A 19310-nucleotide genomic window follows, 5' to 3' on the forward strand; every position below is an offset into this window, starting at 1 on the left:
TCACTAAAGTCACTTTACATTCTGAAAAAAATAATAAATAAATAAAAAAATTTAAGTGAATATTTTTGAAATGTATTCTTTACAAATATATACAGGGTGCAAAACACAATGTGCTAGACTTCAATAAAACTCAGAACAGAGATATTATTAAAAATTACTAAATTTTAATTTTAATTAAATTAATTTTAATAAATTCATTAAAATTCATGATGAAAATATAAGGTTTAGGTTACTCAAATCAATTACTGCATTCACATATATATCTCGACTCTTCACATGCAAAGTTGCAAAACTTACAGTATATCAGCATCACATGTGTAAGTGAGGTAATAACAGGTGTAGTGAGCTGGAAGATGAACTATGTATACAGCGTGAACATTAAAAATTGCTCGTGTTTTCAGAGGATTCGTGGAATCCTGTGATAATATGAATCTTTTTCGTTTCACAAACCTTGTAGAGCCCAATATTTAGAAACCCTCAAGGTCCACCACTTTGGCCAATGTCCTAAACTCTGATCTTCTAGCCATGTTTCAATGAGGTATGAACAATCTTGTTGACTTCAAAGCCATCAAAGCTCAGTGTTGTGTGATCTCTTGCAGAGAAAAATTTCACATCCCTTCACCTGACTTTCAGTAATACTCGGATACCCAAACATGATCAGATTTCTCTTCTTGGACTGACCTACTACTCAAACCTTTCCTGGCACAAACATATTTCAGCCATGTCTTCTACAGCCAGCAAACAATTCGATTTATTTTTCTGCACAAGACATCACTTCACCTTTAAAGGGTTCATTATGCAAGAAATGAACATAAACTGGGTTGTATACTGGCCAAAGAATTTTATAATAGAAATAAAGTAAAAAAAACACCAACAAGTTTCACCAACTTGGCTGTTTGGCTTCGTCAGGGCATACAAAAGTGATACAAAACAACTTAAATTGTTTGTGAAGGAATAAACCGAATACAAATGTATTTTCTACAAATTCAGAAGAATGCGTACATAAAACGCATGGAGCGTGTATGATATCAACTGTTGTTATGCAGGAATGTTCTGAAATTTGCAGTGATATTAAACTCTGGTGAGTACTCAGTGATCTCATGCGGGTCTTCCAAATATCAGCTAGAATTAATCGTTGATTTCTATTGAGGCTGTGTTTAGAATGGATGACCGCTACAGCTTCTTTGATGTTTCGAGAGTGGAAGTCTTCCTCTAGATAGGGCATGGAACTTTTGTCCCATTCGATGGTATGGTTCGTACTCGAGAAATGAAGGGCTAACCCAGAGCTGTCTTCTCTATTGTTGTTTATATCTCCAACGTGTTCTCTTTTCCTTATTTCCATTATTAAGTCTATGATCTTTTTCATATAATCCCTGGTGTTTAGGATAACTGTAGAGTTACCTTTATCTGATTTTAAGATAATAATTTCCCTGTTTTTCTTCAAACTAGACATAGCTCTTTTTTCTAAAGATCATGGCCTTACTCTCTGACACATCTACATATCGTGCAATAGATTCAGACCCCACAGGGAAAAAACCATAATGAAACCAACAACTTGTTACGTAGTATGGACAGCTGGCCAACAGACCTAAAACAGAGATTAAAGTCATTACACCCACTAATACCGTGACTATATGGCTCTCCTAAAGTGCACCAAAATGGAATACCTCTACGCCCCATAGTGGATGGAATTAATTCTCTCACATGCTTATTGTTGAAACACCTCGCCCATCTCCTAAAGGTACACATCCATAATTTGGATACCTACATAAAGAATTCACAACATTTCGTTGATAAATTGAAGAACATCTTGATCTTGGAAACAGACATTCTTGCCAACCTGGATGTAGTATCCTTGTTTACTAACGTTTCAGTAGAAGAAGTAATCAGCATTTTGAACAACCCATTCCCTCAATATATTGCTTCTCTTTTCAATCATTGCCTAAAATCTAATTTTTTCCTTATAGAATGGGACAATTTACGAACAATTAACAGGCCTTCAATGGGCACCCCTCTTTCCCCTCCCTTGTGCAGATCTCTTTATGGAGAAAGTGGAAAAATGACATTCTGTCTCAATTAGTCCCTAAACCCACAGTGTGGTGGAGGTACGTGGATGGCATTTTCATTGTATGGAAAAACAAAAAAAAAAGATCTTTTAGATTTTTTAACCAAGATAAACACCTTCCATCACAAAATAAAGTTCACCTTAGAACTTGAGAAGGATAAACAATTGTCATTTCTACGTACCTTAATTAAAAAAAAATGGATGGACGGAGATATCAGCCTTGCAGTTTATCACAAACCAACCAACACAGGTCAATATTTGCACTTTACATCTTTGCACTACATTTTTCAAAAAATGAGCATCGTACACATGCTCAAAAATAGGGCTACTCGCATCACAACAGAAGAAAAAGATCTCAAAGATGAATTATACATATATCAAAAACCCTGATAGACGATGGTTAACCAAAAAATCTTCTGACCATAAGAAACTTTTCTGCGACCCCCCCCCACACACACACACACAACAACGACAACAATCTGAGAAAACACATTACAAATCCTCCATTGCCATTCCTTATGCTGGGACAGTTTCAAAAAGGGATTGTTACACACCTCAAACCATATGAAATATGATTTTATTCTATCTTTTATTTTATTTTAATCTAATTTTCTTCCTTTAAATCTAAATCACAATCTAGAATATCCTGCCAGATATATATATATACAGAAACTGACGATAGAGCATACTTGAGTAACCTTAATTCAATATCAATTTACATTATCTTATTGTACTCATAAACAGACACACTTGATGTACACTCTTGTTCGGAATTATCACATATATAACTACTTACAATTCTCATTCAGCACTGACTTTTTACATGAATCCTTTGTTCACATGAAAGTGCTCCTTCTTGACTTCCAGCAAAATTTCTTCTTTGTCCAAGTCATCAATTATTCTATGCCCTTTAGAACCCTTAACATGGCAGCAGTAATAATTCTTGGCAGAGACCCAGGTAAAGTAAGAGATTCAGAAACTTAAGATCTCTTGATTACTGACCTCACATGGCTGCGGACCCAGGTAAGAGATGATGAAAATCCCAAGACAAAGTCCTTCTTGATGTTTCACCATATATAAAGGCCCAGACTTCCACAGTATGTATGCGCATGTCTCTCGCAACTTCCATATATGGTAATGTATTGATATTCAGACGTGATGACATCATACTTCACACATCTTTTGAAATTGTCATATATGAACATCAGTTACAGTGTTATGTGATATCATTGCCACATTATTAAAACAAGGCCTCATGATTACGTTATTACAAATACAAGATTATTACAGACATAATCTGACATTTCTTTAAGTACAATCCTCTTAGAGAAAAAAAAAAAAAAAACATGTAAAAGCGAACATGATAAGTTACATAGTTATATATCATGAAAGATTTTACACCAGCTTTGTTCATTCTGTTGTCTATTTTCAGATTTAACTTGTCATCTTTTAAGATATTTCATCATCATCAATTTCCTGATATTGGGTTGGCAAATAAATTCATTCAGTTTTTCAGAATGGAATGAAACACATTTTATTAATATAATACATATATAATACATATTAGTCAGCTATATATTGATTCTCTTTATCAATGACCTCTTGTCATCTGTCCACCAACTTCATTATGCCGCATTCGTAAAACTCCTGAGGTTTACTGGCGAAAAACTGATCCAGGCGCCTTTTGAAAGCCTCCTCATTAGCGAAGGTTTCCTGTTCAGAGAATTCTGCAACAATTGGAATAAGTGGTAATTGGAAGGTACCAGGTCTGGTGAATACGCAGGATGCGGCAAAACATCCAACCAAGAAGTAACAATTTACTCCAGGTTGTTAACGATGTGTGGGGTCTGGCGTTGCCGTGGTGAAAAACAACTCTTTTCTGATTTGCCAATTCAGAACGTTTCGTGCTAATTACATGGGCAGTCCTTAACTGTAAGCAATAAACAGTTGAATCAATCATTCTGCCTGACGGTAACACCTCATAGTGGACAACACCTTTATAATCCCACCACACAGAGAGTATGATCTTCTTTGGGTGCAATCCTGCTTTCGAGGTTGTTTGAGGCGGTTTGCTCTTGTGCCCACATGATCTTTTACATACCATGTTATCGTACACAACCCATTTTTCATCTCCCGTAATCATCTGCTTCAAAAATGGGTCGTTTTCTTGGCTACATCGCAGCAAATCACAGATGGATATGCGAGCAGTCATATTGGCCTCAGTCAATTCATGCGGCACCCAAACATTGAAATATATTTAATAAATATATGAAATATATTAAAGTTTAATTTAATGTATATTCCATTGTACGATATAATTTCCTTAAGTCATTTAGTAAGTATGCAGTCAACGTCTAAGCCTTTCTACGAGAACCCAAACATCGAGTTTTGAAACACATCCCAGCTTGTGCAAATGGTTTTCAATGCTTGTATGGGATATGTTCAGCACTGCAGCAATCTGATGCACTGTTTGTGGTGGATTTTTGTCAATGATATCCTTCACAACACTTGAATCAACCTTGGTCGGGCAACCGTTGCATCACTGACGTCGAAATCTCCAGAACGAAATTTGGCATTCATGTTTTGTTAAGGCACCATCCCCATATACGCTGCATATTTTTTTATGGGCCTCTGCAGCTCGTTTGCCTTTTTTGTAATAAAAAAGCAAAATATGCCGGTAATGTACGTTATTTCCTTCCATTTCTAAAAATATGTTACACACACACGCAACTGAAGTAGGCCGAACGAAAATTCACTGAAAGCTTATGTGAAATGTCGCCTTTCAACTGCGCAATAGCGTTTTCAATGCTACTGCGCAGTTGAAACTGGCAAACTTATTTGCCAACCCAATATTTATATTTATGAGGCCAATATGGGTATGGGGAGGGGTATTCAGGCTACTATGACAGCACTACATGATTAAGTTTACATTATTATTAATCTCCTATCAACAATTTTCCTCCAAATTGGCCTATAACTTGTTAGGCACTTTAATATTGTCATATCTAAAATCACATATTTCTAAGGCACTTCTGACTGAATCACTGTACCTAGACCTCAGTCTTCCTTTGGGTATTTTTCCTACCACCTTGGCAAACACCTGTGTTGCTAACCTTTCTTCTTCAATTCTATTTAAGTGATTATACCACCTAAGATTAGCTCTGCTCATGCATTACTGAATACACCGAATGCCAAGTTCCTACCTGATGTCTTCATATCTAATATGATTCTGCAATTGATGCCATCTGTTCAGGCCTAATTTTTCTACAAACTCTCATATCTGTGGTCTCTAATCTTTGATCAAGTGCTTTATTTCTAACCCAGCTCTCCAATCCATAACTTAATGGTCTGAACACTATGTTGTATACTGCTAGTTTGGATAATTGCTCTCTTATTCCATATAAATTTATTCAATTGGCTACCCGCCATACCACATTTGCTTATTCTTTGTCCAGATTTCCACATGTAATTTGCTATTTTCACAAAAACAGCTGAATAGTTAAAATATTTTACTTGTTATATAGACTCTCCATCAAAATGCAGATGAAGTATTGTACATTACTGCTTATTTTCATAGTTTTTCATATTTCATAGTCTTTCTACTGCTAATGCTCATTTTAAATTTGTTACTGCAGTTATTCAATTCACCGCTTGTCTTAGTCTTTCACTGGAGGCATTTAGGAATGCAAAGAGCTAAGTTTAATATCTTTAATTCCAATATTTGGTTTAATGCCACTTTCTTTCATAAAGTGATCAATATAGATGATTAATACAAGAATGGAGATAATGCATCCTTGTCTTATGCTTGATTTTACATAAAACCATCTTCCTGTATTTCCTTCAATTCAAACTGTTGACTTAGAACTTAAATATTGTTTTGTATAAAGTTCCATTTACCCCATATATGTTTTGAAAGGCTTTTCCCTGGCACTTTGTATGCATTTTCCAGATCTACAAAACATAAGTACAGATCTTTATGCTTGTCATTCTCCCATAATTTCTCAACTATTTGTTGTAAACTGAAAATGTGATCCTAACAACCTCTATTTGGCATGAACCCAGCTTGTTCTCCTCCCAGTTTATCTTCCACTATTTCTCTCAGTCTTTTCAAGTATGCCTGCACAAATCTTACCTGGATCACTCAGTAGAGAAATTCGGATGTAATTCTAACAGTCAGCTTTATTCCCTTTTTTTTAGATGGGTACTATGAGAGTTCTACTCCAATCATCTGGAATTCAACCTTCTGTCCAGGCCCTCTGAATTATGCAGTATAGCCACTGCACAATTTTTATACCTCCATACTTAAGCACTTCTAGTCGAATAGCATTTACACCATCTGCCTTTCTCATTTCAAGTTTTTGATAAGCTTTTTCTACCACAAGTATTAATTGTTACTCCTTGCATTCTCTTGAAATGTTCTAGTATGATTCAGTTGCTGCTTGTTTCGTTTAAGTACAAGTTTCAAAGTAACTACTCCAAACATCTGGGTTATACTTATCTTCAGTTTTCATGTTACATTTATCATCTTTAATTCCTTTTAAGTATGCTTTCTCCATTTATAAGCTTTTTCAATAGCAGCCAGAACATTTTGCTACCTTCCTGATATTCACATTCTATATTCTTACCAAAATCTTCCCATGACTTTTGTTTAGCTACTTTTATACACAGCTGAGTTCTCTTAGATTTTTCACTGTATTCATTTAATGCATCTGCAGAATTATTTGCTAAGAACTTTTGGTATGCTTTCTTCTTTTCCAGAACTGCTTCTTTAACTTCTTGTATCCAAAATGATGTTCTTGTTTTATCTATCTATGCAAACACCTTCACCACATTTGTCTCTACTTGAATCAACCAATGTCTTCTTCAGAGTTTGCCACTGAGACTCCAAGGTTTGGTTCTTGTTTTCAAATCTGCTTTAAATTTTCTTCAACAATGTGTGTAGTCGAGTCTACGATTTATTTTTAAAAGCTGCTCAACTTTAATTCTTTATTACATACTGTTCTTTTCAATGTGAAATCCATTTTATCCTACTAAGTAATCACTTCCAAATCAAATCCTCTGTATACAGTCTTGTATCCTAAACCAGCATGATGATATCACTATCAACAATAATGAAAGACATAATCACTTTTCTTATTTCTTGTGTCTTCTCTCCATGTGAACATCTTTATGTTGAAAAATGGTGTTAGTAATGACTAGTCCATGTCCTGAGAAGAAATCCAGTATATACTTACCATTATTATAAACTTTGCCATTTTCTACAAATTTTCCCAAAATGTTCCTATATGCCTGGTGAGATTCATTTCCTACTCAACTGAATAAATTTCTATGGAAAAAAGAGAAATTAGAGACAAAACATCAAACCAGCTGTATACAAGACAGTTTTCAAACCAATTTTAACTTATCTATCCAAAAAAAAAAATGGATCAAAATAAAAAAAAAAAACACTTCGTCAAAGAAGCCATAGATATGACACTTTTATTCTATTGCTTGACTAAAGCAGCAATAGAATTTTAAAAGGAATGTTGTTTTCAAGACAGTAGGCAAGTACTTCTGGAATAAAACAATTTAAGAACCAGTATTCGAATAAAACAATTGTCATCCAAGCCTTAGGATTAGTCCTGTAGTAAAACTGCAACTTATTCTTGTCAATGTTTTCCAAAGCTCTGGGATTTTGTGAATGGTAAACAAGAAATGGTTTTAATTTAAAACCAGCAGCATTTCCTCCAAGCAGAAGCATAATCCTATCTTTAAATGCTTAAAGCCAGGCGCCGATGTAGCTCTTCACATCAGTGATTTGAATGAAAATATAAATGTGATGTATCTACCGCCCAATACAACAGCTGTGATTCAACCTATGCATCACGGTTCGATTGCTACATTCAAGACATATCATCTGAAAACTACATTTTCTCAAGCAATAACAGCAATGGACAACGATGCTATTACATTACACAATTTTTGGAAAAATTACAATATTAACCAATGCATCCAGAACATTGGAACTTCATGGAAGGAAGTATCGGAACAACGTATGTGAGGAATTTGGAAGAAGTTATTACTGTAGGAGGCACTCGAAGAGTACAATGAGCATAGTATGTTGGAACAAATTGGTGAAGAAATCGCTGAAATTGCAGCGATTTCTTCCTTTTTAGATATTGATCTAAAAATCAATATTACCAATACAGAAGAAATAGCACACCACGAAGAAGGTGAACTGACTGATCATGACTTGATTTTCCAAAACAAAAGAGTTGTAAAAGAAGAAAGGAATAATAAGGAAGATGAAGAAGAGAAATCGTTAAAAAATTTGCTGTAAAAGAATTAGCTGAATTATTTTCTAAATTAAATCAAGCACTTCAGCTACTTGAAAATATAGATCAAGCCACTGATAGCTTCACCAAAGTCGAAAAGCAAATTTGAGAGGCAGTCAGATGTTATCGTGAAATATATGAAGAAAAAACCCAACAGACCACATCAACCAATTTTCTGATTAAAAAAGCCACTCCCGATCACAAGAAATAACCATATCATCCAAATTAGTTGACAGATACTAACCTGTTTAATTAAAGACACCGTTAATGAGTTTTTTTGTTTATGTTAACTAATATTTAAAGGAATTTTAAATTAAAGTGCACCATTTTTGATATCTGTTTATGTATTTTTTCCTTAAATTTTTCTTTCTTAACATTGTATTTATATGTCACCGTCAACTGAACAATTCAGGTATAGGATTTTTATGTCCTGTTCCTGCTCTGCAGATGAAGTTGATCTTTCCACCTTGATCTTGGAAGTCCGCAGTCTCTTCTTCCTGTAGGTTTATATTTATATGCTGATTTGGGAATCCTATTGTTATTCATCCTTTATATGTGGTGTGGCCAATTTTCCTGATATTCTTCTATATCTTGTATATGATTTTTTTAATCTAATCGTTCTCTTATTTCAGTGTTTTTCTTTTTGTCTAACCTGTCCAAGGAGAGGTCTTAGAAACTTCATTTGTGCTGCTTCCAGTCTTTGTTTGTTTCTTTGTTTTAGAATGCAGGTTTCACTTCCAAATTTGAAAGATAGTTTAGTAATCTTATGTAATCTTAATTGAGTTTCTTTAGTCATTTGTTTTCCTCATATACATTTACATACATATACTTTTATATGTATATGTGCTAATAGCAAATACCTGTTAGATTTCTGCTCAGGACATGAACTGGTTATTACAAACACTATGTTCCAACATTAAAATGTGCACAAATTCACATGGAAAGAAGATGCAAGGAATAAGAAAAGTCTCATTGACTATCTTATTGTTGATAGTGATGTTTTCTCCCTGGTGCAGGACACCAGAGTGTACAGAGGATTTGAAATTGGAAGTGATCACTATTTAGTCTTGAGCAGGATAAAATTGAATTTCACATTGAAAAAATAACATGTAAGAAAGTAAAGCGAATAAAAGTTGAGCAGCTCTCAGATGTGAACTGTAGACTAAAATACACAAAGATTATTGAAGAAAAATGAAAGAGTTTCAGAACAGGAACAAAACCTTGAAGAAAATCCTGATTGATTCAGCCAGAGAAGAATGTGGTGAGATTGTCTGCAAGGCTAGAAAAATCAGAACTCTAAGGTGGACACAGGAAGTAAAAGAGGCAGTGAAGAAAAAGAAGAAAAAATCAAAAGTTCCTGGCAAATAAGTCAGCTTGTGCTCTTAGAGATTACAGAGACAAATGTAAGAAAGCTAAACACTGTGTAAAACTAGCTAAACAAAAGTCATGGAAGGACTTAAGCAAGAACATAGAAAAGAAATATCAAGAAGGTGGAAAAATATTCTGAAGGTTGTTAAAGAAACTCAGAAATGGAGGAAAGAGCACTGTAAAAGGAATTAGAGATGATAAAGATTACTACATACTTCAAGGATATCTTTTTCTCCTGAAAACAGGAGAAAAAGATATCCTTATGTAGTAATTACTTTGAAAAATTGTTAAATGAAACAAGCAGTGATAGCACAGTGGTAAAAAACACTTAACATGTTTGTCCAAATCACTTCCAGAGACACTGATATTTACAAATGTGGTATAAATGACCTTGCCACACGTTGGCAACAATGCATTGATGCTGCCAGAGATTACTGTGATTAAACAGGTATTCTTAATCTTTTTATTCTCTTCTTTTTCAATCGTCCTTAAAATCGGCCATTTCATTTGCAACAACCCAATATATGGAACATATTATGAAGGAAAGCAGTATTAAACCTAATATCAAAATTGGACATGTAAATGTCAGTTCTTTGCTTTATGCGGACGATGTTATACTTCTAAATAATCTGCTACAAGTTTGCAAGATTCCCTTACTAAATTGAATAACTGTTGTAATAGGTATGGTATGAAGGTCAGCAATAAAAAGACAAAGACAATGAAAATAGGTAGAATCGTTGAAAATGTCAACTGTGTTGTAAATGGAGAACCTGTGGAACAAGTAAAACATTTCATCTACTCAGCCACGATTTTTACTGAAGATGGTAAATTAAATATGGAAATAGTCAATAGAATCAACAAAGCTGGCATGGTAGGAAGTCAATTGAATAAATTCATATGGAATAAGAGAGAAATTAGTCAGAACACTAAATTAGCTGTATACAAGACAGTGTTCAAACCAGTTTTAACTTATGTATCTGAGAGCTGGGTCAGAAGTAAAACACTTGACCAAAGACTAGAGACCGCAGATATGAGCTTATGAAAAAGATTAGAGGCATGAACAGATGACATCAATGGCAATATCATATTAAAAACGAGGATATTAGGAAAGAAATTGACATTGTTAGCATCCAGGAATGTGTTAGCAGAGCTAATCTCAGGTGGTATGGTCACTTAAACAGAATGGTCAAGGAAAGATTAGCAAATCAAGTGTTCTCCACCAGGTTGACAGGAAAACGACCAGAGGAAGGCCAAGATATAGATGGATTGATACGGTTCAAAGTGCCTTAGACGATAGAAATATAAGATCTGATAATGTTGGAGTCTTGACAAGTAACAGACTGTTTTGGAGGAAAATTGTAGATAGGAAGTTAGTAATGATGTAAATTTTTCATGTAGTACTATCATATCCTGTACACCCCCTTGAGGGTACATGGCAAGAATTTGATGATATGCTAATAAATAATTTATAAATGTTTATGTAAGTTTATACATTTTTAATTGTTTTAAGTTAAATAGAAACCTAATTTATGAAAATATTATAACAGAAATCAAACAAATCAAGAATTTAAAAAAGTCCACCACTTACGTCAGAATCGACTTACGACGGAGATTGGAACGGAACCCCATCATAAGTCGAGGACTACCTGTATTTTAACCGAAAATACAAAGGACTGGGCAACTCACCTAAGATTAAAAAGACCTAATTATACGTTCTACATCACTTCTACGATGGATATTCAAACTGAGGTTATTCAAACAAAGGGCATTACTGCTTGTGAGTGACTCAAGATTAAGCACTAAATGAAATTTTGATAGATGTAATGAAATGCTGAAATTCATGCATCTGTATGATGCACCAGTGATGACGGCTAGTTTCTAGTTATATTATTTCTAGTTTTATTATATTCTTTATAAATAATAATTTTATTTATAAAGAATATAATAATTTTATTATTGTAAATATTCTCAGAGAATAAAGAATTTTAATCCTATTTTGCTCAGCTCTGTAAATAGAATTAACGTTTTCTGTTCTAGCTTCACCTTGTGATTATGATGATGCACTGATGATTACCAACTAGTTTCTGGTAATAAATTTACCAAAATTTGCAGTAACAAATTTATTATATTCTTGTGAACACATGTCTAATAAAAGATAACTGGCATAGACATACTGTTTCTGAAATTTTCGCTAGTGAAAAGAGAAACAAAGCTGAACCTTAATCACACTCATCTTCAAACAACTTCATCTTCATATGCTGAAAAACAACATTAGATGGAATGTAGATTTCTATTTTTTTTCCCCCTCCAATTTAACTGGCATTTTTGGCTTATCTAACTAGTCATTAGCCAATTTAGGTAGTTAATTATAACATTTTTCTTCTTCTTTTCAGCCATTTTCTGTCCAGTGCTGGACGAAGGCCTCCTCCAGTTCTTTCCATCTTTCTCTATTCTTGGCAATGGCTGACCAATTTTTTTCCAACTAATTTTGACAGTTCATCACTCCACCTTCTTTTAGGACGTCCTCGGCCTCGTTTCCCTTCTTTTGGAATCCAGTTCGTTACTATAGTGATCCACTGCTCATCTTCTCCCCTGGATAGATGTCCGGTCCATTTTCATTTTAGTCGCTTATGGTGAAGAATGATGTCAGTGATGTGAGCTGGCTTCTTATCTTTTAATGTGATGCCTAGCATCAACCTCTCCATTTTTCTTTGAGTTGTTGTTAGTTTATTTGCCAGTGCTTTTGTTAGCGAGCAAGTTTCACAATCATATGTGATGACTGGGAGTGGGACCTCATTGTTTTGAAAAATGCTTTTTAATTTTTTGAATGTACCCCAAGCAAGTTGCACTCCCCTATTTATTTCCTTTTGGAGTCCACAGTTTAGATCAATGAGATGACCTAAGTATGTATATAAAGAGACTCTTTCTAAGAAATTTCTTATTTCAGTACACGAGAGAAATTATTTAATATAAAAGGTGGAAAGTATAGGAAATTTTGTTTGCCACTAAAAATGTACAAGTCCTAATCTGACTGATTACATAAAAGTTTGTGTATGTGTGTATAAAGGTAGTGGTTGACATACTAAAATTTTAATATAAACTGTCAAAATGAAACAATTTCTTATAAAACAGTATCAAGGATTGTGTTTAAATTGCAAAATGGTTACTGAGCAAAATAACAGATACAGAAGTACAATACAGAAGTATAAAATTGCAAAATGGTTACTGAGCAAAATAACAGATACAGAAGTACCTTTATCTCCTGCAGTGATAAAATATAAGTCATCGGTATTCACACCAATCAGAGGAAACCTTCTATGTGAAGGAACAAGAATTATTGACTCCACACTCTGCAACAAAATAATTTCAGTTAAAGAAGCTTTATTTTACAGCATTAATTTTACTTGTGCCATTTATTTCTATAAAACTAAATTGAAAGTTATTTACCTTTGTTCTATTATATGTTAAAGATACTAAGAAATTCTATATTTGGTTTTAATCCTTTATCCAAGGAAGCAAAACAATGTTTTGCACATGAAATATATTCATATCTGGCTACTTATATATAGAGGCTAATGATTTCACATCACTTGCCTTGTGTGCATGTTTTAACCTTTATTGAGGTCTCACCAGTGCTCCCACTGATGAGATCAATAAAGGTCAAATCCAGTCTGGGTAGTGGCCCTTCCTATTATGCATAGCATTTTACACATCCAAAAGGGTCTGGACTTTGCATTATGGAATACAAGTAGCTGAGATGTGAATATATTTCATGCACAAAACATTGTTTTCCTTCCTTCCATTGGGTAAAGGATTAAAACCAAGTATATTAATTTCATGGTATCTTTAATCTATAAAACTTTATTTTAAAGAATTATTTTTTTCTTAGGCCATTTATTTCTATATGCTAAATTTTCAATGCATACATTTAATTGTTTTCAAGACGCCACGAAGAGAGATCAAAATCCAAATTAATCCAAAAATATCATGCCAAAACAATACTCTGTGGAAATGTAAAAATGTAATGTTCAACTTAGAACTAGCCTGCTGTGCAATTTCAAATTTTATTTGAAATTGCACAGCTGATTGTTCCTATGCATGCATAGAAACAATTACATTAAAAAAATAAAAAATCAGAGGTGTAAAGAAGCTAATGCACTATATATTTTAATATATTCAAACTAGATGGGAACACAGAACCACTGATCTCAATTCCTACAATTAAATAATTAAATGCAAGTTTAAATGGTTCAATTTCCATGCCACAGAGATATCAATGAGGATACAATATAAAAATTACAATCGCACAAATAAAAACAATAAACAAAAGGTGTTAGATTAGAAGCATAAAGTTGTAAGTGAAGGGTGCTGATAGCTAGCCTTGGTTGTTGGAGTGGAGGTCTAAGAATTACTCCTTCCCAAATCTCAGGAAAATATACATGACCACCCAAGACATACCTACACCTGACTGACCACTGTTGTGGTGGCAGATATAAAGAAAATAATGTTTCTTGAAATATATTTCAAGAAACATAATTATCAGATGTAAGTCAGATGGCAATTGGACATCTGATTGGCCACAGTTGTGGAGTCAGATATATTTCAAGAAATATATTTCTCACCATGGTCTAGCTGACCATACCCTGGACAAAATCAAAAGAAAAAAAAACTATGCTTCCCTGCAGCAAATTCAAACTACTCTTTTTTTTCTTTTTTTCAACCAAAAACAACCATTAAACATTTAAATAAATACATGAAAATTCAGATTTGAGAAATAGTAATTCTTATATGCCCTCTTCCTGGCAACAAAGGCCAGCCATGGCTTCTAGTCTAAAATCTTCCACTTACTGTGCGATGTTTTTGAATGTGTTATTATTGTGTGACACCTCCAAGGAGTCCAAAGATCAAGGGAAGACCTACTCTACAATTCTGTCTCCACACAATTATCAAACTACAATGAACCACAACTACCGTCATCATCTACACCAATGCCATCTACCACCCACCAACACTAGTATTTTCACAGACAGTCAGAAACATCCATGCTCATGGCTTGATTCAAGCCTGCAGCCTTTTGCTGGAGAGCAGACATGCTAACCACACATTACAGTATTACATTATATTCTGTAGAAAGTTTTCTCACAAGGTAATAAATAAAATTAAAACTGCTAAGAAATGATATTCTTGTTTAATCCTTTATTGAAGTGTAAGCAAAAATGTCTGCACATGAAGTTTCTTCAAGACTAGATTGCTAGTATATAGAGATTAATGACTTCATATTAATTGCCTTAGTAACTAACAATGCAAAGCAAAGCACACATTCTTGAGTATGATGCTATGCATTATGGGGAAGTCCAGGACCAGTTTTAACACTTGAGGTAAAAAGGAAAGGGATGTCCATCATAGTCCTGGAGTAGTTGATATATAGGGGTGTAAGAGAGTCTTGTTAATATTATCATCATCATCATCATCATCAAATTCCTGCCATGTACCCTCAAGGGGTGTACAGGATATGACAGTACTACATGAAAAAATTACATCATTACTAACTTCCTATCTACAATTTTCCTCCAAATCAGTCTGTTACTTGTCAAGACTCCAACATTATTAGATCTTATATTTCTATCATCTAAGGCACTTTGTACCGTATCAATCCACCTATATCTTGGTCTTCCTCTGGGTCGTTTTCCTGCCAACCTGGCAGAGAACACTTGTTTTGCTAATCTTTCCTCTCCCATTCTATTTAAGTGACCATACCATCTGAGATTAGCTCTGCTAACGCATTCCTGGATGCTGACAATGTCAAGTTCTTTCCTAATATCCTCATTTTTAATATGATATTGCCATTGATGACATCTGTTCACGCCTCTAATCTTTCTCAGGACTCTCATATCTGCGGTCTCTAGTCTTTGGTCAAGTGTTTTACTTCTGTCCCAGCTCTCAGATCCGTAAGTTAAAATTGGTTTGAACACTGTCTTGTATACAGCTAATTTAGTGTTCCGACTAATTTCTTTCTTATTCCATATGAATTTATTCAATTGACTTCCCACGATACCAGCTTTGCTGATTCTGTTGACTATTTCTATATTTAGTTTACCATCTTCAGTAAAAATTGTGCCTAAGTAGGTGAAATGTGTTACTTGTTCCACAGGTTCTCCATTCGCAACACAGTTGACATTTTCAATGATTCTGCCTATTTTCATTGTCTTTGTCTTTTTATTGCTGACCTTCATACCATATCTATTACAACAGCTATTCAATTTAGTCAGAGAATCTTGCAGACTTGTAGCGGATTTATTTAGAAGTATAACATCATCAGCATAAAGCAAAGAGCTGACATTAACATCTCCAATTTTGATATCAGGTTTAATACCACATTCCTTCATAATGTGATCCATATAGATAATGAATAACAGAGGGGATAATGTACATCCTTGTCTCACACCAGATTTAACATTAAACCATCTTCCTGTACTTCCTTCAATTCTAACTGCTGACTCACAACTCAAATAAAGACTAAGTATTGCTTGATATAATGCCCCATTGACACCATATAACTGCAGCGTATTGAATAGCTTCTCTCTTGGCACCTTGTCATATGCCTTTTCCAAATCTACAAAACTTAAATACAGATCTTTGTTATATTCCCATGCTTTCTCGACTATTTGTCGTAAAGTGAAGATCTGATCCTGACAGCCTCTATTTGGCCTGAATCCAGCTTGTTCTTCACCAAGCTTTTCTTCCACAATTCTTCTCAACCGTTTCTCAAGTATACTTGCATAGATCTTGCCAGGAACACTCAGTAGGGAAATACCTCTGTAATTCTCACATTCAGTTTTATTTCCCTTTTTATATATGGGTACTATGAGAGCCCTACTCCAATCATCGGGAATTCGTCCCTCTGTCCAGGCTTTCTGAACTATGCAGTGCAGCCACTGTAAGACTCTTATACCACCATACTTCAGCATTTCTGGTCGAATATCATCTACTCCTGCTGCCTTTCCACATTTCAAGCCTTTGATGGCTTTTTCTACTTCAAGTATGGATATGTATTCCTGACTGCATGCCTGGTCAGTGTTTTTTATCACTGTGCTGTCATCACTGCTTGTTTCATTTAGCAGTTTTTCAAAGTAATTACTCCATACTTCAAGGATATCTTTTTCTCCCGTTTTCATGTCACCTTTATCATCTCTAATTCCTTTTACAGCACTCTTTCCTCCATTCCTAAGCTTCTTCAACAACCTCCAGAATATTTTGCCACCTTCTTGATATTTATTTTCTATATTCTTGCCAAAGTCCTCCCATGACTTTTGTTTAGCTAGTTTTACACACTGTTTAGCTTTCTTACATTTGTCTCTATTCTGTAAGAGTAAAAGCTGACTTATTTGCCAGGAACTTTTGATATGCTTTCTTCTTTTCCTTCACTGTCTCTTTAACTTCCTGTGTCCACCAGGGAGTTCTGATTTTTTTATCTTTGCACACAACCTCACCACATGCCTCTCTGGCAGAATCAATCAATGTTTCCTTCAGAGTTTGCCAATGAATCTCCAAGGTTTGATTCCTGTTCTCGAACTCTTTCATTTTCTTTTCAATAATATTTCTGTATTTTAGTCTACAGTTTACATCTGAGAGCTGCTCAACTTTTATTCGCTTTAAAACTTTCTTACATGTTATTCTTTTCAATATGAAATTCAATTTTATCCTGCTCAAGACTAAATAGTGATCACTTCCAATTTCAAATCCTCTGTACACTCTGGTGTCCTGCCTGCACCAGGGAGAAAACATCACTATCAACAATAACATAGTCAATGAGACTTTTCTTATTCCTAGCCTCTTCTCTCCATGTGAATTTGTGCACATTTTTATGTTGGAACATGGTGTTAGTAATAACCAGTCCATGTCCTGAGCAGAAATCCAACAGATATTTGCCATTATTATTAGCTTTGCTCTTTTCTCCAAATTTTCCCAAAATATTTTTGTATGTCTCACAATCATTTCCTACTCTACCATTTAGATCCCCAACAAGGACCAACTTTTCCTTTTTCATTGTGTCAGTTGCTTTTTCTAAAGCCTCAAAAAATTCCTCCACTTCTACCTTAGTAGAACCTTCTGTGGGACCATAGGCACAAATAAGTCTCATTGTCCAGTTCCCCATTCTCATATTTGCCCACATTACTCTACTTGAGACTGACTGCCATTCAAGAAGATTAGCCTCGTATTTTGTGTTGAATACTATGGCTACTCCTTCTTTTCCTTGATTGTTATTGCCTGAATATAACATTTTGTATTTATTGCTCAGAAAGATCTCACCAGTTTTGGTCTTTTTTGTTTCAGTCACCCCTATTATGTCGATCTGGTACTTATCTAATTCCTCAGCTAGCTCCATTTTTTTGCCATTCAGGCTTCTTACGTTGATGGTACCGATCTTTAACTCTGGTGATGTTGAGTTGGGGTTTGTTTTCAGATTTGTTCCAGTAGCTGACTTTTCGCTGTTCGCCCTGGTTCCCTGGCGAAAACAACGGGGGCCTTGTTTAACCGGGCGACGCCCCAGCCGGCATGAAATTTTGTCATGTTGTACCATCATTTTTTATTTTGGTTTAACCAATAAGAATACAATTTGGTCGGCTAAATCCCAAATTGCCAGCCCATCCTCGTTCGTTCAGTATCAAAGTAGATACCCAACAGGGTGCACCACGAGAAGGTGAGGATTGGACATTAGGTCAGAAGCCCTGGTCGGTTCTCCGCATTCCTTTAAGGCTATGTGGAGGTCTCCTCTCAGTTATACAGCTTTGACCCTTAAGCACCCTTAAGTTAATATTAGGATAAAGAAAAGATGAATGGATAGAATGAAAGAGAAACAGAGAGAAAAAAAAAAAGGCCTCAGTTCTTTTATATCATAATGTAGACAAAGACCATTTTTTTAAGAGTCTAATGCAGGTGAACAACTAAAAAACTGATTGAAACTATAGTACAAAGATGACTGATATCTAGGTGGTTAGCCTTACCTATGTTGACAACCTGAGCTAGCCTTCTCTGGATGGAATTGCTCTCTCGTCATCTCTGCAACTGATCACAAGATCATATGAGGGTGGTCTGAAAAGTTCTCAGCGTTGACCACAGATGGCAACAGTATCGGCAAGATTTTTTTTTTTTTCCAAATCGGTACATCTGGCATGAGAATTCATGTGAAACTGCAAGTCATTCTATCAAGTAATTTGTTTTATACAGCTGTGTGAAGTAAAAGTGTTGTCTATATCCCTTGAAACGGATGAAATTGAGTATCGTGCAGTCATAAAATTCTATGTAAAAGAAGGTCTAACGCCAAAATAAATTCATTCGAAGTTCATAAAAGTTTATGGGCACTCTTTTCCTTCATTTTTGACAATTAAGAAATGGGCTGCCGGGTTCAAATGTGGATGTACCAGACTTGAAGATGATCCACGTGAAGGATGTACAAAAAGTGTAACACCACCAGAAATCATTGATCAAGTGCATAATATGGTATTGGATAACCAGTGATTCAAAATGCATGAAATTGCTGAGACTACAGGCATTTCAAAAGA

The 19310-nt window shown here is 34.8% G+C and overlaps 1 protein-coding gene across 4 annotated transcripts in view; it reads right to left on the reverse strand.

Moving 5' to 3' along the window:
- Positions 1-19310, reverse strand: part of LOC150099104 (transducin beta-like protein 3) — a 470278-nt gene that overhangs the window by 288795 nt on the left and 162173 nt on the right. For all 4 annotated transcript variants that reach the window (XM_090405846.1, XM_090405845.1, XM_090405844.1 and 1 more), the window contains exon 8: positions 13001-13097. In XM_090405846.1, the coding sequence (XP_090261972.1) occupies positions 13001-13097 (97 nt within the window). The remainder of the gene's footprint in view (positions 1-13000; positions 13098-19310) is intronic.

The sequence above is a fragment of the Typopeltis vanoorti genome, chromosome 15 (assembly GCF_054136105.1).
Source record: "Typopeltis vanoorti isolate ZY-2024b chromosome 15, IOZ_Tvanoo_1.0, whole genome shotgun sequence".
In the NCBI taxonomy this organism is placed as follows: Eukaryota; Metazoa; Arthropoda; class Arachnida; order Uropygi; family Thelyphonidae; genus Typopeltis; species Typopeltis vanoorti.